The sequence below is a fragment of the Equus caballus genome, chromosome 5 (genome assembly GCF_041296265.1).
Source record: "Equus caballus isolate H_3958 breed thoroughbred chromosome 5, TB-T2T, whole genome shotgun sequence".
Classification (NCBI taxonomy): Eukaryota; Metazoa; Chordata; class Mammalia; order Perissodactyla; family Equidae; genus Equus; species Equus caballus.
In genome coordinates, this window is record NC_091688.1 from 32,576,411 (window position 1) to 32,601,757 (window position 25,347).

General features: G+C 62.1%; 1 protein-coding gene across 5 annotated transcripts in view; it reads right to left on the minus strand.

The window, feature by feature from the left end:
• Nucleotides 1–25,347, minus strand: part of LOC111773495 (NBPF family member NBPF26-like) — a 71,146-nt gene that overhangs the window by 15,211 nt on the left and 30,588 nt on the right. For 4 of the 5 annotated variants that reach the window (XM_070267921.1, XM_070267920.1, XM_070267922.1 and 1 more), the window contains 22 exons: nucleotides 24,751–24,926; nucleotides 23,645–23,699; nucleotides 22,429–22,604; nucleotides 21,323–21,377; nucleotides 20,107–20,282; nucleotides 19,001–19,055; nucleotides 17,785–17,960; nucleotides 16,679–16,733; nucleotides 15,463–15,638; nucleotides 14,357–14,411; nucleotides 13,141–13,316; nucleotides 12,035–12,089; nucleotides 10,819–10,994; nucleotides 9,713–9,767; nucleotides 8,497–8,672; nucleotides 7,391–7,445; nucleotides 6,175–6,350; nucleotides 5,069–5,123; nucleotides 3,852–4,027; nucleotides 2,746–2,800; nucleotides 1,530–1,705; nucleotides 424–478 (listed from right to left, as the gene is read on the minus strand). In XM_070267921.1, the coding sequence (XP_070124022.1) occupies nucleotides 424–478; nucleotides 1,530–1,705; nucleotides 2,746–2,800; nucleotides 3,852–4,027; nucleotides 5,069–5,123; nucleotides 6,175–6,350; nucleotides 7,391–7,445; nucleotides 8,497–8,672; nucleotides 9,713–9,767; nucleotides 10,819–10,994; nucleotides 12,035–12,089; nucleotides 13,141–13,316; nucleotides 14,357–14,411; nucleotides 15,463–15,638; nucleotides 16,679–16,733; nucleotides 17,785–17,960; nucleotides 19,001–19,055; nucleotides 20,107–20,282; nucleotides 21,323–21,377; nucleotides 22,429–22,604; nucleotides 23,645–23,699; nucleotides 24,751–24,926 (2,541 nt within the window). The remainder of the gene's footprint in view (nucleotides 1–423; nucleotides 479–1,529; nucleotides 1,706–2,745; nucleotides 2,801–3,851; nucleotides 4,028–5,068; nucleotides 5,124–6,174; nucleotides 6,351–7,390; nucleotides 7,446–8,496; nucleotides 8,673–9,712; nucleotides 9,768–10,818; nucleotides 10,995–12,034; nucleotides 12,090–13,140; nucleotides 13,317–14,356; nucleotides 14,412–15,462; nucleotides 15,639–16,678; nucleotides 16,734–17,784; nucleotides 17,961–19,000; nucleotides 19,056–20,106; nucleotides 20,283–21,322; nucleotides 21,378–22,428; nucleotides 22,605–23,644; nucleotides 23,700–24,750; nucleotides 24,927–25,347) is intronic. The other variant, XM_070267924.1, reaches the window with a different exon arrangement.

Genomic DNA, 25,347 nt, shown 5'->3' on the forward strand with positions numbered 1-25,347 from the left:
GACTCCCAGAAATCTGGAAGCTGCAAGGTCTGCCTCTCTCCCTACTGGGGCATGATGCGGACTTGGGTCACGAAGGACCGTCTTGGCCGGGAAATAGCCGCCACCGTGGGAACGGCAACCGGGCAGAGGCAGACATGCGTCCCCCGCTGGGTGACAGAAGAAAGAGAGAACGGGAGAGCGCACGCCATCCGCCGACAGATGAGCACACCTCCGGCATCTGACCGCACGTGACCACACTGGAGAGAGATCACGGAATTGGCCCATCCGAGGACCACGGTGAGAAACACAGAGCACTCTGGGAAAGGGACACCTGGCGGTTGCGTGCGTGGGGGAAACGGGGATAGTCAGCGCTCGCTGAACTCCCTCGATCGGAGATGCCCAGATGGCCCCTTCCAATGGAGTCCCGGGATTCTTCCGAGTTACCTGCAACACAGGCCGTCTTGGACGCCCCCGTCGTCCTCCGGATCGGTGTGTTGGCCTGGAAAGAAATTCGCACGGGGCCAGTCACACTAAGCAGATCCCCACTCGACCCTTGGGAATCCAGTGTCCAGTCCCAGCCCAGGGACCTCCACATCCTCAGTGTGACAACGGCAGACGGGAAGAGCAATCTGCCAGGAGACCTCAGGCGGTGTCTCGTGAAAGCGCCGGCCTGGCTTTGCTGAGCCAGCGGGCCGCGTCTCCCCGATCGGGGAGGCCCTCAGCCCAGGATGCTCTCCCGAGTCTGGGAAAACAGCCAAAGAGGCGTGGGGCTCACACCTTCTGGGGCACCAGCCTAAGTGCCCGCTCGCACAAGTGCCGCGCTACTCAGCCTTCTCTGCGCGGGGACGCTAGTTGTGGAGGCTCGAGTCGAACTCATCGCCTGAGGGGAGAAGGCCGGCTGCACTCTACAAACCCTGGCATCCAGAGGCATCGTCGCCCCCTGCTCCGCAGAAACACTGGCCACCCTGTGGGCTGGGAGAAGGCCAAGGCCTAGGCTCGCACGCGGGAAACACGGGAGCACGGGAAACGGGACAGGTGGCTAGGGGCGTTCTTCCGAGGACTGCTTCGGAAGAGAGGCCAACGTGACGGAGACGGAGAGTGGGGCCCACAAGAGTGAAGCCCGGGAGGCGTCTCGGAGGCAGATGTCCACAAGGAGGCCAGGCGCACGGGGTGGGCCTAGAATCTGGAGGGACACGCCTCAGGCGTGAAAGTTAGAGCACTGAAGGTGCGAGGAGACATTTCACGCCAGCGGGGATGTTTGACAGACACCTGCCCTGGCGCTACGTGCGGCACAGGGGAGCTGAGTTTGTCCTGCCGGCTTTGGGTCCCGTGATGTGTCACTGGGGCCAGGGGCACCTGGGCGCATCCTGGCAAGAAGGAAGGGAGCGCAGCTCCCTCAAGCGTCTCCCGTCTGTGCTTCCAACTCTGTCCTCCAGCCTGATTCCCTTCAATGTGTCTGTCTGCACAGCCCGAGGGCTGGCATGCCAAGGACACCGACCGCCCAGGGAGTCCAGCTGGAGCCTTATCCCCTGCACAGCGGCAATACTCACTGGGGGTGTCTGCCAGGGAGGAGACGGCCAGGCCCTGGAAGCAGAAGACGGCACTGCTCGACTGAGTCCAGCAGGACTCGGACTGGCCGACGTCCGTGGCGCAGGTCCAGGAGTATTCCTCCAGGCACGCTCTCGGGAGCGGAGGCTCGACCGTGGGCGGCACATCCCTGCCGAGCCTGTGGGCGGAGGGAGGGCTCAAGTGGAGACAAGCGGCTTTGGGAAACACACATTCCTAGAGCTGCTTTCCCTGGAAGGTGGAAGGGTCTGCTCACAGAAGAGCAATGGGAAGGGCTCAGCCAGGGAGATCACACAATCCTCCTCTGGCTGGGGCCAGGCCGCAGTTGAAGTGGGAACAGGAGAGAGAGCTGGAAAAAGACAGAGACAGAGACAGAGAGGGCCGGGGGGGTGGGGCGCGCAGGGAGAGAGACAGAGAGCGCGAGAGAGCGAGCGATCCAGCGTGAGCCGACGAGAGACAGACAGACAGACACAGACACAGACACAGAGACAGAGACAGAGACAGAGAGACAGACAGAGAGAGGCACAGAGAGAGAGAGGGAGAGAGACAGACACACAGACAGAGACAGAGGAGGAGAGAGCGAGCAGAGCTTGCTCAGAGCACCGAGCAGAAAATGAGCTCTTGAGCAAGGAGGACGAGCGCCTCCACTCCACAAGAGTCATCACACACCCACAAACTCAGAGGACCCTAAAGGCGGCGTCAACACTCTTGCATCCAGTTGGTGGAAATGCACAGACAGCTGCCAAGTGAACCCTGCCTGGCTCTGGCACCACTGTCGACTCCCAGAAATCTGGAAGCTGCAAGGTCTGCCTCTCTCCCTACTGGGGCATGATGCGGACTTGGGTCACGAAGGACCGTCTTGGCCGGGAAATAGCCGCCACCGTGGGAACGGCAACCGGGCAGAGGCAGACATGCGTCCCCCGCTGGGTGACAGAAGAAAGAGAGAACGGGAGAGCGCACGCCATCCGCCGACAGATGAGCACACCTCCGGCATCTGACCGCACGTGACCACACTGGAGAGAGATCACGGAATTGGCCCATCCGAGGACCACGGTGAGAAACACAGAGCACTCTGGGAAAGGGACACCTGGCGGTTGCGTGCGTGGGGGAAACGGGGATAGTCAGCGCTCGCTGAACTCCCTCGATCGGAGATGCCCAGATGGCCCCTTCCAATGGAGTCCCGGGATTCTTCCGAGTTACCTGCAACACAGGCCGTCTTGGACGCCCCCGTCGTCCTCCGGATCGGTGTGTTGGCCTGGAAAGAAATTCGCACGGGGCCAGTCACACTAAGCAGATCCCCACTCGACCCTTGGGAATCCAGTGTCCAGTCCCAGCCCAGGGACCTCCACATCCTCAGTGTGACAACGGCAGACGGGAAGAGCAATCTGCCAGGAGACCTCAGGCGGTGTCTCGTGAAAGCGCCGGCCTGGCTTTGCTGAGCCAGCGGGCCGCGTCTCCCCGATCGGGGAGGCCCTCAGCCCAGGATGCTCTCCCGAGTCTGGGAAAACAGCCAAAGAGGCGTGGGGCTCACACCTTCTGGGGCACCAGCCTAAGTGCCCGCTCGCACAAGTGCCGCGCTACTCAGCCTTCTCTGCGCGGGGACGCTAGTTGTGGAGGCTCGAGTCGAACTCATCGCCTGAGGGGAGAAGGCCGGCTGCACTCTACAAACCCTGGCATCCAGAGGCATCGTCGCCCCCTGCTCCGCAGAAACACTGGCCACCCTGTGGGCTGGGAGAAGGCCAAGGCCTAGGCTCGCACGCGGGAAACACGGGAGCACGGGAAACGGGACAGGTGGCTAGGGGCGTTCTTCCGAGGACTGCTTCGGAAGAGAGGCCAACGTGACGGAGACGGAGAGTGGGGCCCACAAGAGTGAAGCCCGGGAGGCGTCTCGGAGGCAGATGTCCACAAGGAGGCCAGGCGCACGGGGTGGGCCTAGAATCTGGAGGGACACGCCTCAGGCGTGAAAGTTAGAGCACTGAAGGTGCGAGGAGACATTTCACGCCAGCGGGGATGTTTGACAGACACCTGCCCTGGCGCTACGTGCGGCACAGGGGAGCTGAGTTTGTCCTGCCGGCTTTGGGTCCCGTGATGTGTCACTGGGGCCAGGGGCACCTGGGCGCATCCTGGCAAGAAGGAAGGGAGCGCAGCTCCCTCAAGCGTCTCCCGTCTGTGCTTCCAACTCTGTCCTCCAGCCTGATTCCCTTCAATGTGTCTGTCTGCACAGCCCGAGGGCTGGCATGCCAAGGACACCGACCGCCCAGGGAGTCCAGCTGGAGCCTTATCCCCTGCACAGCGGCAATACTCACTGGGGGTGTCTGCCAGGGAGGAGACGGCCAGGCCCTGGAAGCAGAAGACGGCACTGCTCGACTGAGTCCAGCAGGACTCGGACTGGCCGACGTCCGTGGCGCAGGTCCAGGAGTATTCCTCCAGGCACGCTCTCGGGAGCGGAGGCTCGACCGTGGGCGGCACATCCCTGCCGAGCCTGTGGGCGGAGGGAGGGCTCAAGTGGAGACAAGCGGCTTTGGGAAACACACATTCCTAGAGCTGCTTTCCCTGGAAGGTGGAAGGGTCTGCTCACAGAAGAGCAATGGGAAGGGCTCAGCCAGGGAGATCACACAATCCTCCTCTGGCTGGGGCCAGGCCGCAGTTGAAGTGGGAACAGGAGAGAGAGCTGGAAAAAGACAGACACAGAGACAGAGAGGGCCGGGGGGGGTGGGGCGCGCAGGGAGAGAGACAGAGAGCGCGAGAGAGCGAGCGATCCAGCGTGAGCCGACGAGAGACAGACAGACAGACCCAGACACAGACACAGAGACAGAGACAGAGACAGAGAGACAGACAGAGAGAGACACAGAGAGAGAGAGGGAGAGAGACAGACACACAGACAGAGACAGAGGAGGAGAGAGCGAGCAGAGCTTGCTCAGAGCACCGAGCAGAAAATGAGCTCGTGAGCAAGGAGGACGAGCGCCTCCACTCCACAAGAGTCATCACACACCCACACACTCAGAGGACCCTAAAGGCGGCGTCAACACTCTTGCATCCAGTTGGTGGAAATGCACAGACAGCTGCCAAGTGAACCCTGCCTGGCTCTGGCACCACTGTCGACTCCCAGAAATCTGGAAGCTGCAAGGTCTGCCTCTCTCCCTACTGGGGCATGATGCGGACTTGGGTCACGAAGGACCGTCTTGGCCGGGAAATAGCCGCCACCGTGGGAACGGCAACCGGGCAGAGGCAGACATGCGTCCCCCGCTGGGTGACAGAAGAAAGAGAGAACGGGAGAGCGCACGCCATCCGCCGACAGATGAGCACACCTCCGGCATCTGACCGCACGTGACCACACTGGAGAGAGATCACGGAATTGGCCCATCCGAGGACCACGGTGAGAAACACAGAGCACTCTGGGAAAGGGACACCTGGCGGTTGCGTGCGTGGGGGAAACGGGGATAGTCAGCGCTCGCTGAACTCCCTCGATCGGAGATGCCCAGATGGCCCCTTCCAATGGAGTCCCGGGATTCTTCCGAGTTACCTGCAACACAGGCCGTCTTGGACGCCCCCGTCGTCCTCCGGATCGGTGTGTTGGCCTGGAAAGAAATTCGCACGGGGCCAGTCACACTAAGCAGATCCCCACTCGACCCTTGGGAATCCAGTGTCCAGTCCCAGCCCAGGGACCTCCACATCCTCAGTGTGACAACGGCAGACGGGAAGAGCAATCTGCCAGGAGACCTCAGGCGGTGTCTCGTGAAAGCGCCGGCCTGGCTTTGCTGAGCCAGCGGGCCGCGTCTCCCCGATCGGGGAGGCCCTCAGCCCAGGATGCTCTCCCGAGTCTGGGAAAACAGCCAAAGAGGCGTGGGGCTCACACCTTCTGGGGCACCAGCCTAAGTGCCCGCTCGCACAAGTGCCGCGCTACTCAGCCTTCTCTGCGCGGGGACGCTAGTTGTGGAGGCTCGAGTCGAACTCATCGCCTGAGGGGAGAAGGCCGGCTGCACTCTACAAACCCTGGCATCCAGAGGCATCGTCGCCCCCTGCTCCGCAGAAACACTGGCCACCCTGTGGGCTGGGAGAAGGCCAAGGCCTAGGCTCGCACGCGGGAAACACGGGAGCACGGGAAACGGGACAGGTGGCTAGGGGCGTTCTTCCGAGGACTGCTTCGGAAGAGAGGCCAACGTGACGGAGACGGAGAGTGGGGCCCACAAGAGTGAAGCCCGGGAGGCGTCTCGGAGGCAGATGTCCACAAGGAGGCCAGGCGCACGGGGTGGGCCTAGAATCTGGAGGGACACGCCTCAGGCGTGAAAGTTAGAGCACTGAAGGTGCGAGGAGACATTTCACGCCAGCGGGGATGTTTGACAGACACCTGCCCTGGCGCTACGTGCGGCACAGGGGAGCTGAGTTTGTCCTGCCGGCTTTGGGTCCCGTGATGTGTCACTGGGGCCAGGGGCACCTGGGCGCATCCTGGCAAGAAGGAAGGGAGCGCAGCTCCCTCAAGCGTCTCCCGTCTGTGCTTCCAACTCTGTCCTCCAGCCTGATTCCCTTCAATGTGTCTGTCTGCACAGCCCGAGGGCTGGCATGCCAAGGACACCGACCGCCCAGGGAGTCCAGCTGGAGCCTTATCCCCTGCACAGCGGCAATACTCACTGGGGGTGTCTGCCAGGGAGGAGACGGCCAGGCCCTGGAAGCAGAAGACGGCACTGCTCGACTGAGTCCAGCAGGACTCGGACTGGCCGACGTCCGTGGCGCAGGTCCAGGAGTATTCCTCCAGGCACGCTCTCGGGAGCGGAGGCTCGACCGTGGGCGGCACATCCCTGCCGAGCCTGTGGGCGGAGGGAGGGCTCAAGTGGAGACAAGCGGCTTTGGGAAACACACATTCCTAGAGCTGCTTTCCCTGGAAGGTGGAAGGGTCTGCTCACAGAAGAGCAGTGTTAAGGGCTCAGCCAGGGAGATCACACAATCCTCCTCTGGCTGGGGCCAGGCCGCAGTTGAAGTGGGAACAGGAGAGAGAGCTGGAAAAAGACAGACACAGAGACAGAGAGGGCCGGGGGGGTGGGGCGCGCAGGGAGAGAGACAGAGAGCGCGAGAGAGCGAGCGATCCAGCGTGAGCCGACGAGAGACAGACAGACAGACCCAGACACAGACACAGAGACAGAGACAGAGACAGAGAGACAGACAGAGAGAGACACAGAGAGAGAGAGGGAGAGAGACAGACACACAGACAGAGACAGAGGAGGAGAGAGCGAGCAGAGCTTGCTCAGAGCACCGAGCAGAAAATGAGCTCGTGAGCAAGGAGGACGAGCGCCTCCACTCCACAAGAGTCATCACACACCCACACACTCAGAGGACCCTAAAGGCGGCGTCAACACTCTTGCATCCAGTTGGTGGAAATGCACAGACAGCTGCCAAGTGAACCCTGCCTGGCTCTGGCACCACTGTCGACTCCCAGAAATCTGGAAGCTGCAAGGTCTGCCTCTCTCCCTACTGGGGCATGATGCGGACTTGGGTCACGAAGGACCGTCTTGGCCGGGAAATAGCCGCCACCGTGGGAACGGCAACCGGGCAGAGGCAGACATGCGTCCCCCGCTGGGTGACAGAAGAAAGAGAGAACGGGAGAGCGCACGCCATCCGCCGACAGATGAGCACACCTCCGGCATCTGACCGCACGTGACCACACTGGAGAGAGATCACGGAATTGGCCCATCCGAGGACCACGGTGAGAAACACAGAGCACTCTGGGAAAGGGACACCTGGCGGTTGCGTGCGTGGGGGAAACGGGGATAGTCAGCGCTCGCTGAACTCCCTCGATCGGAGATGCCCAGATGGCCCCTTCCAATGGAGTCCCGGGATTCTTCCGAGTTACCTGCAACACAGGCCGTCTTGGACGCCCCCGTCGTCCTCCGGATCGGTGTGTTGGCCTGGAAAGAAATTCGCACGGGGCCAGTCACACTAAGCAGATCCCCACTCGACCCTTGGGAATCCAGTGTCCAGTCCCAGCCCAGGGACCTCCACATCCTCAGTGTGACAACGGCAGACGGGAAGAGCAATCTGCCAGGAGACCTCAGGCGGTGTCTCGTGAAAGCGCCGGCCTGGCTTTGCTGAGCCAGCGGGCCGCGTCTCCCCGATCGGGGAGGCCCTCAGCCCAGGATGCTCTCCCGAGTCTGGGAAAACAGCCAAAGAGGCGTGGGGCTCACACCTTCTGGGGCACCAGCCTAAGTGCCCGCTCGCACAAGTGCCGCGCTACTCAGCCTTCTCTGCGCGGGGACGCTAGTTGTGGAGGCTCGAGTCGAACTCATCGCCTGAGGGGAGAAGGCCGGCTGCACTCTACAAACCCTGGCATCCAGAGGCATCGTCGCCCCCTGCTCCGCAGAAACACTGGCCACCCTGTGGGCTGGGAGAAGGCCAAGGCCTAGGCTCGCACGCGGGAAACACGGGAGCACGGGAAACGGGACAGGTGGCTAGGGGCGTTCTTCCGAGGACTGCTTCGGAAGAGAGGCCAACGTGACGGAGACGGAGAGTGGGGCCCACAAGAGTGAAGCCCGGGAGGCGTCTCGGAGGCAGATGTCCACAAGGAGGCCAGGCGCACGGGGTGGGCCTAGAATCTGGAGGGACACGCCTCAGGCGTGAAAGTTAGAGCACTGAAGGTGCGAGGAGACATTTCACGCCAGCGGGGATGTTTGACAGACACCTGCCCTGGCGCTACGTGCGGCACAGGGGAGCTGAGTTTGTCCTGCCGGCTTTGGGTCCCGTGATGTGTCACTGGGGCCAGGGGCACCTGGGCGCATCCTGGCAAGAAGGAAGGGAGCGCAGCTCCCTCAAGCGTCTCCCGTCTGTGCTTCCAACTCTGTCCTCCAGCCTGATTCCCTTCAATGTGTCTGTCTGCACAGCCCGAGGGCTGGCATGCCAAGGACACCGACCGCCCAGGGAGTCCAGCTGGAGCCTTATCCCCTGCACAGCGGCAATACTCACTGGGGGTGTCTGCCAGGGAGGAGACGGCCAGGCCCTGGAAGCAGAAGACGGCACTGCTCGACTGAGTCCAGCAGGACTCGGACTGGCCGACGTCCGTGGCGCAGGTCCAGGAGTATTCCTCCAGGCACGCTCTCGGGAGCGGAGGCTCGACCGTGGGCGGCACATCCCTGCCGAGCCTGTGGGCGGAGGGAGGGCTCAAGTGGAGACAAGCGGCTTTGGGAAACACACATTCCTAGAGCTGCTTTCCCTGGAAGGTGGAAGGGTCTGCTCACAGAAGAGCAATGGGAAGGGCTCAGCCAGGGAGATCACACAATCCTCCTCTGGCTGGGGCCAGGCCGCAGTTGAAGTGGGAACAGGAGAGAGAGCTGGAAAAAGACAGAGACAGAGACAGAGAGGGCCGGGGGGGTGGGGCGCGCAGGGAGAGAGACAGAGAGCGCGAGAGAGCGAGCGATCCAGCGTGAGCCGACGAGAGACAGACAGACAGACCCAGACACAGACACAGAGACAGAGACAGAGACAGAGAGACAGACAGAGAGAGGCACAGAGAGAGAGAGGGAGAGAGACAGACACACAGACAGAGACAGAGGAGGAGAGAGCGAGCAGAGCTTGCTCAGAGCACCGAGCAGAAAATGAGCTCTTGAGCAAGGAGGACGAGCGCCTCCACTCCACAAGAGTCATCACACACCCACACACTCAGAGGACCCTAAAGGCGGCGTCAACACTCTTGCATCCAGTTGGTGGAAATGCACAGACAGCTGCCAAGTGAACCCTGCCTGGCTCTGGCACCACTGTCGACTCCCAGAAATCTGGAAGCTGCAAGGTCTGCCTCTCTCCCTACTGGGGCATGATGCGGACTTGGGTCACGAAGGACCGTCTTGGCCGGGAAATAGCCGCCACCGTGGGAACGGCAACCGGGCAGAGGCAGACATGCGTCCCCCGCTGGGTGACAGAAGAAAGAGAGAACGGGAGAGCGCACGCCATCCGCCGACAGATGAGCACACCTCCGGCATCTGACCGCACGTGACCACACTGGAGAGAGATCACGGAATTGGCCCATCCGAGGACCACGGTGAGAAACACAGAGCACTCTGGGAAAGGGACACCTGGCGGTTGCGTGCGTGGGGGAAACGGGGATAGTCAGCGCTCGCTGAACTCCCTCGATCGGAGATGCCCAGATGGCCCCTTCCAATGGAGTCCCGGGATTCTTCCGAGTTACCTGCAACACAGGCCGTCTTGGACGCCCCCGTCGTCCTCCGGATCGGTGTGTTGGCCTGGAAAGAAATTCGCACGGGGCCAGTCACACTAAGCAGATCCCCACTCGACCCTTGGGAATCCAGTGTCCAGTCCCAGCCCAGGGACCTCCACATCCTCAGTGTGACAACGGCAGACGGGAAGAGCAATCTGCCAGGAGACCTCAGGCGGTGTCTCGTGAAAGCGCCGGCCTGGCTTTGCTGAGCCAGCGGGCCGCGTCTCCCCGATCGGGGAGGCCCTCAGCCCAGGATGCTCTCCCGAGTCTGGGAAAACAGCCAAAGAGGCGTGGGGCTCACACCTTCTGGGGCACCAGCCTAAGTGCCCGCTCGCACAAGTGCCGCGCTACTCAGCCTTCTCTGCGCGGGGACGCTAGTTGTGGAGGCTCGAGTCGAACTCATCGCCTGAGGGGAGAAGGCCGGCTGCACTCTACAAACCCTGGCATCCAGAGGCATCGTCGCCCCCTGCTCCGCAGAAACACTGGCCACCCTGTGGGCTGGGAGAAGGCCAAGGCCTAGGCTCGCACGCGGGAAACACGGGAGCACGGGAAACGGGACAGGTGGCTAGGGGCGTTCTTCCGAGGACTGCTTCGGAAGAGAGGCCAACGTGACGGAGACGGAGAGTGGGGCCCACAAGAGTGAAGCCCGGGAGGCGTCTCGGAGGCAGATGTCCACAAGGAGGCCAGGCGCACGGGGTGGGCCTAGAATCTGGAGGGACACGCCTCAGGCGTGAAAGTTAGAGCACTGAAGGTGCGAGGAGACATTTCACGCCAGCGGGGATGTTTGACAGACACCTGCCCTGGCGCTACGTGCGGCACAGGGGAGCTGAGTTTGTCCTGCCGGCTTTGGGTCCCGTGATGTGTCACTGGGGCCAGGGGCACCTGGGCGCATCCTGGCAAGAAGGAAGGGAGCGCAGCTCCCTCAAGCGTCTCCCGTCTGTGCTTCCAACTCTGTCCTCCAGCCTGATTCCCTTCAATGTGTCTGTCTGCACAGCCCGAGGGCTGGCATGCCAAGGACACCGACCGCCCAGGGAGTCCAGCTGGAGCCTTATCCCCTGCACAGCGGCAATACTCACTGGGGGTGTCTGCCAGGGAGGAGACGGCCAGGCCCTGGAAGCAGAAGACGGCACTGCTCGACTGAGTCCAGCAGGACTCGGACTGGCCGACGTCCGTGGCGCAGGTCCAGGAGTATTCCTCCAGGCACGCTCTCGGGAGCGGAGGCTCGACCGTGGGCGGCACATCCCTGCCGAGCCTGTGGGCGGAGGGAGGGCTCAAGTGGAGACAAGCGGCTTTGGGAAACACACATTCCTAGAGCTGCTTTCCCTGGAAGGTGGAAGGGTCTGCTCACAGAAGAGCAATGGGAAGGGCTCAGCCAGGGAGATCACACAATCCTCCTCTGGCTGGGGCCAGGCCGCAGTTGAAGTGGGAACAGGAGAGAGAGCTGGAAAAAGACAGAGACAGAGACAGAGAGGGCCGGGGGGGTGGGGCGCGCAGGGAGAGAGACAGAGAGCGCGAGAGAGCGAGCGATCCAGCGTGAGCCGACGAGAGACAGACAGACAGACCCAGACACAGACACAGAGACAGAGACAGAGACAGAGAGACAGACAGAGAGAGGCACAGAGAGAGAGAGGGAGAGAGACAGACACACAGACAGAGACAGAGGAGGAGAGAGCGAGCAGAGCTTGCTCAGAGCACCGAGCAGAAAATGAGCTCTTGAGCAAGGAGGACGAGCGCCTCCACTCCACAAGAGTCATCACACACCCACACACTCAGAGGACCCTAAAGGCGGCGTCAACACTCTTGCATCCAGTTGGTGGAAATGCACAGACAGCTGCCAAGTGAACCCTGCCTGGCTCTGGCACCACTGTCGACTCCCAGAAATCTGGAAGCTGCAAGGTCTGCCTCTCTCCCTACTGGGGCATGATGCGGACTTGGGTCACGAAGGACCGTCTTGGCCGGGAAATAGCCGCCACCGTGGGAACGGCAACCGGGCAGAGGCAGACATGCGTCCCCCGCTGGGTGACAGAAGAAAGAGAGAACGGGAGAGCGCACGCCATCCGCCGACAGATGAGCACACCTCCGGCATCTGACCGCACGTGACCACACTGGAGAGAGATCACGGAATTGGCCCATCCGAGGACCACGGTGAGAAACACAGAGCACTCTGGGAAAGGGACACCTGGCGGTTGCGTGCGTGGGGGAAACGGGGATAGTCAGCGCTCGCTGAACTCCCTCGATCGGAGATGCCCAGATGGCCCCTTCCAATGGAGTCCCGGGATTCTTCCGAGTTACCTGCAACACAGGCCGTCTTGGACGCCCCCGTCGTCCTCCGGATCGGTGTGTTGGCCTGGAAAGAAATTCGCACGGGGCCAGTCACACTAAGCAGATCCCCACTCGACCCTTGGGAATCCAGTGTCCAGTCCCAGCCCAGGGACCTCCACATCCTCAGTGTGACAACGGCAGACGGGAAGAGCAATCTGCCAGGAGACCTCAGGCGGTGTCTCGTGAAAGCGCCGGCCTGGCTTTGCTGAGCCAGCGGGCCGCGTCTCCCCGATCGGGGAGGCCCTCAGCCCAGGATGCTCTCCCGAGTCTGGGAAAACAGCCAAAGAGGCGTGGGGCTCACACCTTCTGGGGCACCAGCCTAAGTGCCCGCTCGCACAAGTGCCGCGCTACTCAGCCTTCTCTGCGCGGGGACGCTAGTTGTGGAGGCTCGAGTCGACCTCATCGCCTGAGGGGAGAAGGCCAGCTGCACTCTACAAACCCTGGCATCCAGAGGCATCGTCGCCCCCTGCTCCGCAGAAACACTGGCCACCCTGTGGGCTGGGAGAAGGCCAAGGCCTAGGCTCGCACGCGGGAAACACGGGAGCACGGGAAACGGGACAGGTGGCTAGGGGCGTTCTTCCGAGGACTGCTTCGGAAGAGAGGCCAACGTGACGGAGACGGAGAGTGGGGCCCACAAGAGTGAAGCCCGGGAGGCGTCTCGGAGGCAGATGTCCACAAGGAGGCCAGGCGCACGGGGTGGGCCTAGAATCTGGAGGGACACGCCTCAGGCGTGAAAGTTAGAGCACTGAAGGTGCGAGGAGACATTTCACGCCAGCGGGGATGTTTGACAGACACCTGCCCTGGCGCTACGTGCGGCACAGGGGAGCTGAGTTTGTCCTGCCGGCTTTGGGTCCCGTGATGTGTCACTGGGGCCAGGGGCACCTGGGCGCATCCTGGCAAGAAGGAAGGGAGCGCAGCTCCCTCAAGCGTCTCCCGTCTGTGCTTCCAACTCTGTCCTCCAGCCTGATTCCCTTCAATGTGTCTGTCTGCACAGCCCGAGGGCTGGCATGCCAAGGACACCGACCGCCCAGGGAGTCCAGCTGGAGCCTTATCCCCTGCACAGCGGCAATACTCACTGGGGGTGTCTGCCAGGGAGGAGACGGCCAGGCCCTGGAAGCAGAAGACGGCACTGCTCGACTGAGTCCAGCAGGACTCGGACTGGCCGACGTCCGTGGCGCAGGTCCAGGAGTATTCCTCCAGGCACGCTCTCGGGAGCGGAGGCTCGACCGTGGGCGGCACATCCCTGCCGAGCCTGTGGGCGGAGGGAGGGCTCAAGTGGAGACAAGCGGCTTTGGGAAACACACATTCCTAGAGCTGCTTTCCCTGGAAGGTGGAAGGGTCTGCTCACAGAAGAGCAATGGGAAGGGCTCAGCCAGGGAGATCACACAATCCTCCTCTGGCTGGGGCCAGGCCGCAGTTGAAGTGGGAACAGGAGAGAGAGCTGGAAAAAGACAGAGACAGAGACAGAGAGGGCCGGGGGGGTGGGGCGCGCAGGGAGAGAGACAGAGAGCGCGAGAGACCGAGCGATCCAGCGTGAGCCGACGAGAGACAGACAGACAGACACAGACACAGACACAGAGACAGAGACAGAGACAGAGAGACAGACAGAGAGAGGCACAGAGAGAGAGAGGGAGAGAGACAGACACACAGACAGAGACAGAGGAGGAGAGAGCGAGCAGAGCTTGCTCAGAGCACCGAGCAGAAAATGAGCTCTTGAGCAAGGAGGACGAGCGCCTCCACTCCACAAGAGTCATCACACACCCACACACTCAGAGGACCCTAAAGGCGGCGTCAACACTCTTGCATCCAGTTGGTGGAAATGCACAGACAGCTGCCAAGTGAACCCTGCCTGGCTCTGGCACCACTGTCGACTCCCAGAAATCTGGAAGCTGCAAGGTCTGCCTCTCTCCCTACTGGGGCATGATGCGGACTTGGGTCACGAAGGACCGTCTTGGCCGGGAAATAGCCGCCACCGTGGGAACGGCAACCGGGCAGAGGCAGACATGCGTCCCCCGCTGGGTGACAGAAGAAAGAGAGAACGGGAGAGCGCACGCCATCCGCCGACAGATGAGCACACCTCCGGCATCTGACCGCACGTGACCACACTGGAGAGAGATCACGGAATTGGCCCATCCGAGGACCACGGTGAGAAACACAGAGCACTCTGGGAAAGGGACACCTGGCGGTTGCGTGCGTGGGGGAAACGGGGATAGTCAGCGCTCGCTGAACTCCCTCGATCGGAGATGCCCAGATGGCCCCTTCCAATGGAGTCCCGGGATTCTTCCGAGTTACCTGCAACACAGGCCGTCTTGGACGCCCCCGTCGTCCTCCGGATCGGTGTGTTGGCCTGGAAAGAAATTCGCACGGGGCCAGTCACACTAAGCAGATCCCCACTCGACCCTTGGGAATCCAGTGTCCAGTCCCAGCCCAGGGACCTCCACATCCTCAGTGTGACAACGGCAGACGGGAAGAGCAATCTGCCAGGAGACCTCAGGCGGTGTCTCGTGAAAGCGCCGGCCTGGCTTTGCTGAGCCAGCGGGCCGCGTCTCCCCGATCGGGGAGGCCCTCAGCCCAGGATGCTCTCCCGAGTCTGGGAAAACAGCCAAAGAGGCGTGGGGCTCACACCTTCTGGGGCACCAGCCTAAGTGCCCGCTCGCACAAGTGCCGCGCTACTCAGCCTTCTCTGCGCGGGGACGCTAGTTGTGGAGGCTCGAGTCGAACTCATCGCCTGAGGGGAGAAGGCCGGCTGCACTCTACAAACCCTGGCATCCAGAGGCATCGTCGCCCCCTGCTCCGCAGAAACACTGGCCACCCTGTGGGCTGGGAGAAGGCCAAGGCCTAGGCTCGCACGCGGGAAACACGGGAGCACGGGAAACGGGACAGGTGGCTAGGGGCGTTCTTCCGAGGACTGCTTCGGAAGAGAGGCCAACGTGACGGAGACGGAGAGTGGGGCCCACAAGAGTGAAGCCCGGGAGGCGTCTCGGAGGCAGATGTCCACAAGGAGGCCAGGCGCACGGGGTGGGCCTAGAATCTGGAGGGACACGCCTCAGGCGTGAAAGTTAGAGCACTGAAGGTGCGAGGAGACATTTCACGCCAGCGGGGATGTTTGACAGACACCTGCCCTGGCGCTACGTGCGGCACAGGGGAGCTGAGTTTGTCCTGCCGGCTTTGGGTCCCGTGATGTGTCACTGGGGCCAGGGGCACCTGGGCGCATCCTGGCAAGAAGGAAGGGAGCGCAGCTCCCTCAAGCGTCTCCCGTCTGTGCTTCCAACTCTGTCCTCCAGCCTGATTCCCTTCAATGTGTCTGTCTGCACAGCCCGAGGGCTGGCATGCCAAGGACACCGACCGCCCAGGGAGTCCAGCTGGAGCCTTATCCCCTGCACAGCGGCAATACTCACTGGGGGTGTCTGCCAGGGAGGAGACGGCCAGGCCCTGGAAGCAGAAGACGGCACTGCTCGACTGAGTCCAGCAGGACTCGGACTGGCCGACGTCCGTGGCGCAGGTCCAGGAGTATTCCTCCAGGCACGCTCTCGGGAGCGGAGGCTCGACCGTGGGCGGCACATCCCTGCCGAGCCTGTGGGCGGAGGGAGGGCTCAAGTGGAGACAAGCGGCTTTGGGAAACACACATTCCTAGAGCTGCTTTCCCTGGAAGGTGGAAGGGTCTGCTCACAGAAGAGCAATGGGAAGGGCTCAGCCAGGGAGATCACACAATCCTCCTCTGGCTGGGGCCAGGCCGCAGTTGAAGTGGGAACAGGAGAGAGAGCTGGAAAAAGACAGAGACAGAGACAGAGAGGGCCGGGGGGGTGGGGCGCGCAGGGAGAGAGACAGAGAGCGCGAGAGACCGAGCGATCCAGCGTGAGCCGACGAGAGACAGACAGACAGACACAGACACAGACACAGAGACAGAGACAGAGACAGAGAGACAGACAGAGAGAGGCACAGAGAGAGAGAGGGAGAGAGACAGACACACAGACAGAGACAGAGGAGGAGAGAGCGAGCAGAGCTTGCTCAGAGCACCGAGCAGAAAATGAGCTCGTGAGCAAGGAGGACGAGCGCCTCCACTCCACAAGAGTCATCACACACCCACAAACTCAGAGGACCCTAAAGGCGGCGTCAACACTCTTGCATCCAGTTGGTGGAAATGCACAGACAGCTGCCAAGTGAACCCTGCCTGGCTCTGGCACCACTGTCGACTCCCAGAAATCTGGAAGCTGCAAGGTCTGCCTCTCTCCCTACTGGGGCATGATGCGGACTTGGGTCACGAAGGACCGTCTTGGCCGGGAAATAGCCGCCACCGTGGGAACGGCAACCGGGCAGAGGCAGACATGCGTCCCCCGCTGGGTGACAGAAGAAAGAGAGAACGGGAGAGCGCACGCCATCCGCCGACAGATGAGCACACCTCCGGCATCTGACCGCACGTGACCACACTGGAGAGAGATCACGGAATTGGCCCATCCGAGGACCACGGTGAGAAACACAGAGCACTCTGGGAAAGGGACACCTGGCGGTTGCGTGCGTGGGGGAAACGGGGATAGTCAGCGCTCGCTGAACTCCCTCGATCGGAGATGCCCAGATGGCCCCTTCCAATGGAGTCCCGGGATTCTTCCGAGTTACCTGCAACACAGGCCGTCTTGGACGCCCCCGTCGTCCTCCGGATCGGTGTGTTGGCCTGGAAAGAAATTCGCACGGGGCCAGTCACACTAAGCAGATCCCCACTCGACCCTTGGGAATCCAGTGTCCAGTCCCAGCCCAGGGACCTCCACATCCTCAGTGTGACAACGGCAGACGGGAAGAGCAATCTGCCAGGAGACCTCAGGCGGTGTCTCGTGAAAGCGCCGGCCTGGCTTTGCTGAGCCAGCGGGCCGCGTCTCCCCGATCGGGGAGGCCCTCAGCCCAGGATGCTCTCCCGAGTCTGGGAAAACAGCCAAAGAGGCGTGGGGCTCACACCTTCTGGGGCACCAGCCTAAGTGCCCGCTCGCACAAGTGCCGCGCTACTCAGCCTTCTCTGCGCGGGGACGCTAGTTGTGGAGGCTCGAGTCGAACTCATCGCCTGAGGGGAGAAGGCCGGCTGCACTCTACAAACCCTGGCATCCAGAGGCATCGTCGCCCCCTGCTCCGCAGAAACACTGGCCACCCTGTGGGCTGGGAGAAGGCCAAGGCCTAGGCTCGCACGCGGGAAACACGGGAGCACGGGAAACGGGACAGGTGGCTAGGGGCGTTCTTCCGAGGACTGCTTCGGAAGAGAGGCCAACGTGACGGAGACGGAGAGTGGGGCCCACAAGAGTGAAGCCCGGGAGGCGTCTCGGAGGCAGATGTCCACAAGGAGGCCAGGCGCACGGGGTGGGCCTAGAATCTGGAGGGACACGCCTCAGGCGTGAAAGTTAGAGCACTGAAGGTGCGAGGAGACATTTCACGCCAGCGGGGATGTTTGACAGACACCTGCCCTGGCGCTACGTGCGGCACAGGGGAGCTGAGTTTGTCCTGCCGGCTTTGGGTCCCGTGATGTGTCACTGGGGCCAGGGGCACCTGGGCGCATCCTGGCAAGAAGGAAGGGAGCGCAGCTCCCTCAAGCGTCTCCCGTCTGTGCTTCCAACTCTGTCCTCCAGCCTGATTCCCTTCAATGTGTCTGTCTGCACAGCCCGAGGGCTGGCATGCCAAGGACACCGACCGCCCAGGGAGTCCAGCTGGAGCCTTATCCCCTGCACAGCGGCAATACTCACTGGGGGTGTCTGCCAGGGAGGAGACGGCCAGGCCCTGGAAGCAGAAGACGGCACTGCTCGACTGAGTCCAGCAGGACTTGGACTGGCCGACGTCCGTGGCGCAGGTCCAGGAGTATTCCTCCAGGCACGCTCTCGGGAGCGGAGGCTCGACCGTGGGCGGCACATCCCTGCCGAGCCTGTGGGCGGAGGGAGGGCTCAAGTGGAGACAAGCGGCTTTGGGAAACACACATTCCTAGAGCTGCTTTCCCTGGAAGGTGGAAGGGTCTGCTCACAGAAGAGCAGTGTTAAGGGCTCAGCCAGGGAGATCACACAATCCTCCTCTGGCTGGGGCCAGGCCGCAGTTGAAGTGGGAACAGGAGAGAGAGCTGGAAAAAGACAGACACAGAGACAGAGAGGGCCGGGGGGGTGGGGCGCGCAGGGAGAGAGACAGAGAGCGCGAGAGAGCGAGCGATCCAGCGTGAGCCGACGAGAGACAGACAGACAGACCCAGACACAGACACAGAGACAGAGACAGAGACAGAGAGACAGACAGAGAGAGACACAGAGAGAGAGAGGGAGAGAGACAGACACACAGACAGAGACAGAGGAGGAGAGAGCGAGCAGAGCTTGCTCAGAGCACCGAGCAGAAAATGAGCTCGTGAGCAAGGAGGACGAGCGCCTCCACTCCACAAGAGTCATCACACACCCACACACTCAGAGGACCCTAAAGGCGGCGTCAACACTCTTGCATCCAGTTGGTGGAAATGCACAGACAGCTGCCAAGTGAACCCTGCCTGGCTCTGGCACCACTGTCGACTCCCAGAAATCTGGAAGCTGCAAGGTCTGCCTCTCTCCCTACTGGGGCATGATGCGGACTTGGGTCACGAAGGACCGTCTTGGCCGGGAAATAGCCGCCACCGTGGGAACGGCAACCGGGCAGAGGCAGACATGCGTCCCCCGCTGGGTGACAGAAGAAAGAGAGAACGGGAGAGCGCACGCCATCCGCCGACAGATGAGCACACCTCCGGCATCTGACCGCACGTGACCACACTGGAGAGAGATCACGGAATTGGCCCATCCGAGGACCACGGTGAGAAACACAGAGCACTCTGGGAAAGGGACACCTGGCGGTTGCGTGCGTGGGGGAAACGGGGATAGTCAGCGCTCGCTGAACTCCCTCGATCGGAGATGCCCAGATGGCCCCTTCCAATGGAGTCCCGGGATTCTTCCGAGTTACCTGCAACACAGGCCGTCTTGGACGCCCCCGTCGTCCTCCGGATCGGTGTGTTGGCCTGGAAAGAAATTCGCACGGGGCCAGTCACACTAAGCAGATCCCCACTCGACCCTTGGGAATCCAGTGTCCAGTCCCAGCCCAGGGACCTCCACATCCTCAGTGTGACAACGGCAGACGGGAAGAGCAATCTGCCAGGAGACCTCAGGCGGTGTCTCGTGAAAGCGCCGGCCTGGCTTTGCTGAGCCAGCGGGCCGCGTCTCCCCGATCGGGGAGGCCCTCAGCCCAGGATGCTCTCCCGAGTCTGGGAAAACAGCCAAAGAGGCGTGGGGCTCACACCTTCTGGGGCACCAGCCTAAGTGCCCGCTCGCACAAGTGCCGCGCTACTCAGCCTTCTCTGCGCGGGGACGCTAGTTGTGGAGGCTCGAGTCGAACTCATCGCCTGAGGGGAGAAGGCCGGCTGCACTCTACAAACCCTGGCATCCAGAGGCATCGTCGCCCCCTGCTCCGCAGAAACACTGGCCACCCTGTGGGCTGGGAGAAGGCCAAGGCCTAGGCTCGCACGCGGGAAACACGGGAGCACGGGAAACGGGACAGGTGGCTAGGGGCGTTCTTCCGAGGACTGCTTCGGAAGAGAGGCCAACGTGACGGAGACGGAGAGTGGGGCCCACAAGAGTGAAGCCCGGGAGGCGTCTCGGAGGCAGATGTCCACAAGGAGGCCAGGCGCACGGGGTGGGCCTAGAATCTGGAGGGACACGCCTCAGGCGTGAAAGTTAGAGCACTGAAGGTGCGAGGAGACATTTCACGCCAGCGGGGATGTTTGACAGACACCTGCCCTGGCGCTACGTGCGGCACAGGGGAGCTGAGTTTGTCCTGCCGGCTTTGGGTCCCGTGATGTGTCACTGGGGCCAGGGGCACCTGGGCGCATCCTGGCAAGAAGGAAGGGAGCGCAGCTCCCTCAAGCGTCTCCCGTCTGTGCTTCCAACTCTGTCCTCCAGCCTGATTCCCTTCAATGTGTCTGTCTGCACAGCCCGAGGGCTGGCATGCCAAGGACACCGACCGCCCAGGGAGTCCAGCTGGAGCCTTATCCCCTGCACAGCGGCAATACTCACTGGGGGTGTCTGCCAGGGAGGAGACGGCCAGGCCCTGGAAGCAGAAGACGGCACTGCTCGACTGAGTCCAGCAGGACTCGGACTGGCCGACGTCCGTGGCGCAGGTCCAGGAGTATTCCTCCAGGCACGCTCTCGGGAGCGGAGGCTCGACCGTGGGCGGCACATCCCTGCCGAGCCTGTGGGCGGAGGGAGGGCTCAAGTGGAGACAAGCGGCTTTGGGAAACACACATTCCTAGAGCTGCTTTCCCTGGAAGGTGGAAGGGTCTGCTCACAGAAGAGCAATGGGAAGGGCTCAGCCAGGGAGATCACACAATCCTCCTCTGGCTGGGGCCAGGCCGCAGTTGAAGTGGGAACAGGAGAGAGAGCTGGAAAAAGACAGAGACAGAGACAGAGAGGGCCGGGGGGGTGGGGCGCGCAGGGAGAGAGACAGAGAGCGCGAGAGAGCGAGCGATCCAGCGTGAGCCGACGAGAGACAGACAGACAGACCCAGACACAGACACAGAGACAGAGACAGAGACAGAGAGACAGACAGAGAGAGACACAGAGAGAGAGAGGGAGAGAGACAGACACACAGACAGAGACAGAGGAGGAGAGAGCGAGCAGAGCTTGCTCAGAGCACCGAGCAGAAAATGAGCTCTTGAGCAAGGAGGACGAGCGCCTCCACTCCACAAGAGTCATCACACACCCACACACTCAGAGGACCCTAAAGGCGGCGTCAACACTCTTGCATCCAGTTGGTGGAAATGCACAGACAGCTGCCAAGTGAACCCTGCCTGGCTCTGGCACCACTGTCGACTCCCAGAAATCTGGAAGCTGCAAGGTCTGCCTCTCTCCCTACTGGGGCATGATGCGGACTTGGGTCACGAAGGACCGTCTTGGCCGGGAAATAGCCGCCACCGTGGGAACGGCAACCGGGCAGAGGCAGACATGCGTCCCCCGCTGGGTGACAGAAGAAAGAGAGAACGGGAGAGCGCACGCCATCCGCCGACAGATGAGCACACCTCCGGCATCTGACCGCACGTGACCACACTGGAGAGAGATCACGGAATTGGCCCATCCGAGGACCACGGTGAGAAACACAGAGCACTCTGGGAAAGGGACACCTGGCGGTTGCGTGCGTGGGGGAAACGGGGATAGTCAGCGCTCGCTGAACTCCCTCGATCGGAGATGCCCAGATGGCCCCTTCCAATGGAGTCCCGGGATTCTTCCGAGTTACCTGCAACACAGGCCGTCTTGGACGCCCCCGTCGTCCTCCGGATCGGTGTGTTGGCCTGGAAAGAAATTCGCACGGGGCCAGTCACACTAAGCAGATCCCCACTCGACCCTTGGGAATCCAGTGTCCAGTCCCAGCCCAGGGACCTCCACATCCTCAGTGTGACAACGGCAGACGGGAAGAGCAATCTGCCAGGAGACCTCAGGCGGTGTCTCGTGAAAGCGCCGGCCTGGCTTTGCTGAGCCAGCGGGCCGCGTCTCCCCGATCGGGGAGGCCCTCAGCCCAGGATGCTCTCCCGAGTCTGGGAAAACAGCCAAAGAGGCGTGGGGCTCACACCTTCTGGGGCACCAGCCTAAGTGCCCGCTCGCACAAGTGCCGCGCTACTCAGCCTTCTCTGCGCGGGGACGCTAGTTGTGGAGGCTCGAGTCGAACTCATCGCCTGAGGGGAGAAGGCCGGCTGCACTCTACAAACCCTGGCATCCAGAGGCATCGTCGCCCCCTGCTCCGCAGAAACACTGGCCACCCTGTGGGCTGGGAGAAGGCCAAGGCCTAGGCTCGCACGCGGGAAACACGGGAGCACGGGAAACGGGACAGGTGGCTAGGGGCGTTCTTCCGAGGACTGCTTCGGAAGAGAGGCCAACGTGACGGAGACGGAGAGTGGGGCCCACAAGAGTGAAGCCCGGGAGGCGTCTCGGAGGCAGATGTCCACAAGGAGGCCAGGCGCACGGGGTGGGCCTAGAATCTGGAGGGACACGCCTCAGGCGTGAAAGTTAGAGCACTGAAGGTGCGAGGAGACATTTCACGCCAGCGGGGATGTTTGACAGACACCTGCCCTGGCGCTACGTGCGGCACAGGGGAGCTGAGTTTGTCCTGCCGGCTTTGGGTCCCGTGATGTGTCACTGGGGCCAGGGGCACCTGGGCGCATCCTGGCAAGAAGGAAGGGAGCGCAGCTCCCTCAAGCGTCTCCCGTCTGTGCTTCCAACTCTGTCCTCCAGCCTGATTCCCTTCAATGTGTCTGTCTGCACAGCCCGAGGGCTGGCATGCCAAGGACACCGACCGCCCAGGGAGTCCAGCTGGAGCCTTATCCCCTGCACAGCGGCAATACTCACTGGGGGTGTCTGCCAGGGAGGAGACGGCCAGGCCCTGGAAGCAGAAGACGGCACTGCTCGACTGAGTCCAGCAGGACTCGGACTGGCCGACGTCCGTGGCGCAGGTCCAGGAGTATTCCTCCAGGCACGCTCTCGGGAGCGGAGGCTCGACCGTGGGCGGCACATCCCTGCCGAGCCTGTGGGCGGAGGGAGGGCTCAAGTGGAGACAAGCGGCTTTGGGAAACACACATTCCTAGAGCTGCTTTCCCTGGAAGGTGGAAGGGTCTGCTCACAGAAGAGCAATGGGAAGGGCTCAGCCAGGGAGATCACACAATCCTCCTCTGGCTGGGGCCAGGCCGCAGTTGAAGTGGGAACAGGAGAGAGAGCTGGAAAAAGACAGAGACAGAGACAGAGAGGGCCGGGGGGGTGGGGCGCGCAGGGAGAGAGACAGAGAGCGCGAGAGAGCGAGCGATCCAGCGTGAGCCGACGAGAGACAGACAGACAGACACAGACACAGACACAGAGACAGAGACAGAGACAGAGAGACAGACAGAGAGAGGCACAGAGAGAGAGAGGGAGAGAGACAGACACACAGACAGAGACAGAGGAGGAGAGAGCGAGCAGAGCTTGCTCAGAGCACCGAGCAGAAAATGAGCTCTTGAGCAAGGAGGACGAGCGCCTCCACTCCACAAGAGTCATCACACACCCACACACTCAGAGGACCCTAAAGGCGGCGTCAACACTCTTGCATCCAGTTGGTGGAAATGCACAGACAGCTGCCAAGTGAACCCTGCCTGGCTCTGGCACCACTGTCGACTCCCAGAAATCTGGAAGCTGCAAGGTCTGCCTCTCTCCCTACTGGGGCATGATGCGGACTTGGGTCACGAAGGACCGTCTTGGCCGGGAAATAGCCGCCACCGTGGGAACGGCAACCGGGCAGAGGCAGACATGCGTCCCCCGCTGGGTGACAGAAGAAAGAGAGAACGGGAGAGCGCACGCCATCCGCCGACAGATGAGCACACCTCCGGCATCTGACCGCACGTGACCACACTGGAGAGAGATCACGGAATTGGCCCATCCGAGGACCACGGTGAGAAACACAGAGCACTCTGGGAAAGGGACACCTGGCGGTTGCGTGCGTGGGGGAAACGGGGATAGTCAGCGCTCGCTGAACTCCCTCGATCGGAGATGCCCAGATGGCCCCTTCCAATGGAGTCCCGGGATTCTTCCGAGTTACCTGCAACACAGGCCGTCTTGGACGCCCCCGTCGTCCTCCGGATCGGTGTGTTGGCCTGGAAAGAAATTCGCACGGGGCCAGTCACACTAAGCAGATCCCCACTCGACCCTTGGGAATCCAGTGTCCAGTCCCAGCCCAGGGACCTCCACATCCTCAGTGTGACAACGGCAGACGGGAAGAGCAATCTGCCAGGAGACCTCAGGCGGTGTCTCGTGAAAGCGCCGGCCTGGCTTTGCTGAGCCAGCGGGCCGCGTCTCCCCGATCGGGGAGGCCCTCAGCCCAGGATGCTCTCCCGAGTCTGGGAAAACAGCCAAAGAGGCGTGGGGCTCACACCTTCTGGGGCACCAGCCTAAGTGCCCGCTCGCACAAGTGCCGCGCTACTCAGCCTTCTCTGCGCGGGGACGCTAGTTGTGGAGGCTCGAGTCGAACTCATCGCCTGAGGGGAGAAGGCCGGCTGCACTCTACAAACCCTGGCATCCAGAGGCATCGTCGCCCCCTGCTCCGCAGAAACACTGGCCACCCTGTGGGCTGGGAGAAGGCCAAGGCCTAGGCTCGCACGCGGGAAACACGGGAGCACGGGAAACGGGACAGGTGGCTAGGGGCGTTCTTCCGAGGACTGCTTCGGAAGAGAGGCCAACGTGACGGAGACGGAGAGTGGGGCCCACAAGAGTGAAGCCCGGGAGGCGTCTCGGAGGCAGATGTCCACAAGGAGGCCAGGCGCACGGGGTGGGCCTAGAATCTGGAGGGACACGCCTCAGGCGTGAAAGTTAGAGCACTGAAGGTGCGAGGAGACATTTCACGCCAGCGGGGATGTTTGACAGACACCTGCCCTGGCGCTACGTGCGGCACAGGGGAGCTGAGTTTGTCCTGCCGGCTTTGGGTCCCGTGATGTGTCACTGGGGCCAGGGGCACCTGGGCGCATCCTGGCAAGAAGGAAGGGAGCGCAGCTCCCTCAAGCGTCTCCCGTCTGTGCTTCCAACTCTGTCCTCCAGCCTGATTCCCTTCAATGTGTCTGTCTGCACAGCCCGAGGGCTGGCATGCCAAGGACACCGACCGCCCAGGGAGTCCAGCTGGAGCCTTATCCCCTGCACAGCGGCAATACTCACTGGGGGTGTCTGCCAGGGAGGAGACGGCCAGGCCCTGGAAGCAGAAGACGGCACTGCTCGACTGAGTCCAGCAGGACTCGGACTGGCCGACGTCCGTGGCGCAGGTCCAGGAGTATTCCTCCAGGCACGCTCTCGGGAGCGGAGGCTCGACCGTGGGCGGCACATCCCTGCCGAGCCTGTGGGCGGAGGGAGGGCTCAAGTGGAGACAAGCGGCTTTGGGAAACACACATTCCTAGAGCTGCTTTCCCTGGAAGGTGGAAGGGTCTGCTCACAGAAGAGCAGTGTTAAGGGCTCAGCCAGGGAGATCACACAATCCTCCTCTGGCTGGGGCCAGGCCGCAGTTGAAGTGGGAACAGGAGAGAGAGCTGGAAAAAGACAGAGACAGAGACAGAGAGGGCCGGGGGGGTGGGGCGCGCAGGGAGAGAGACAGAGAGCGCGAGAGAGCGAGCGATCCAGCGTGAGCCGACGAGAGACAGACAGACAGACACAGACACAGACACAGAGACAGAGACAGAGACAGAGAGACAGACAGAGAGAGACACAGAGAGAGAGAGGGAGAGAGACAGACACACAGACAGAGACAGAGGAGGAGAGAGC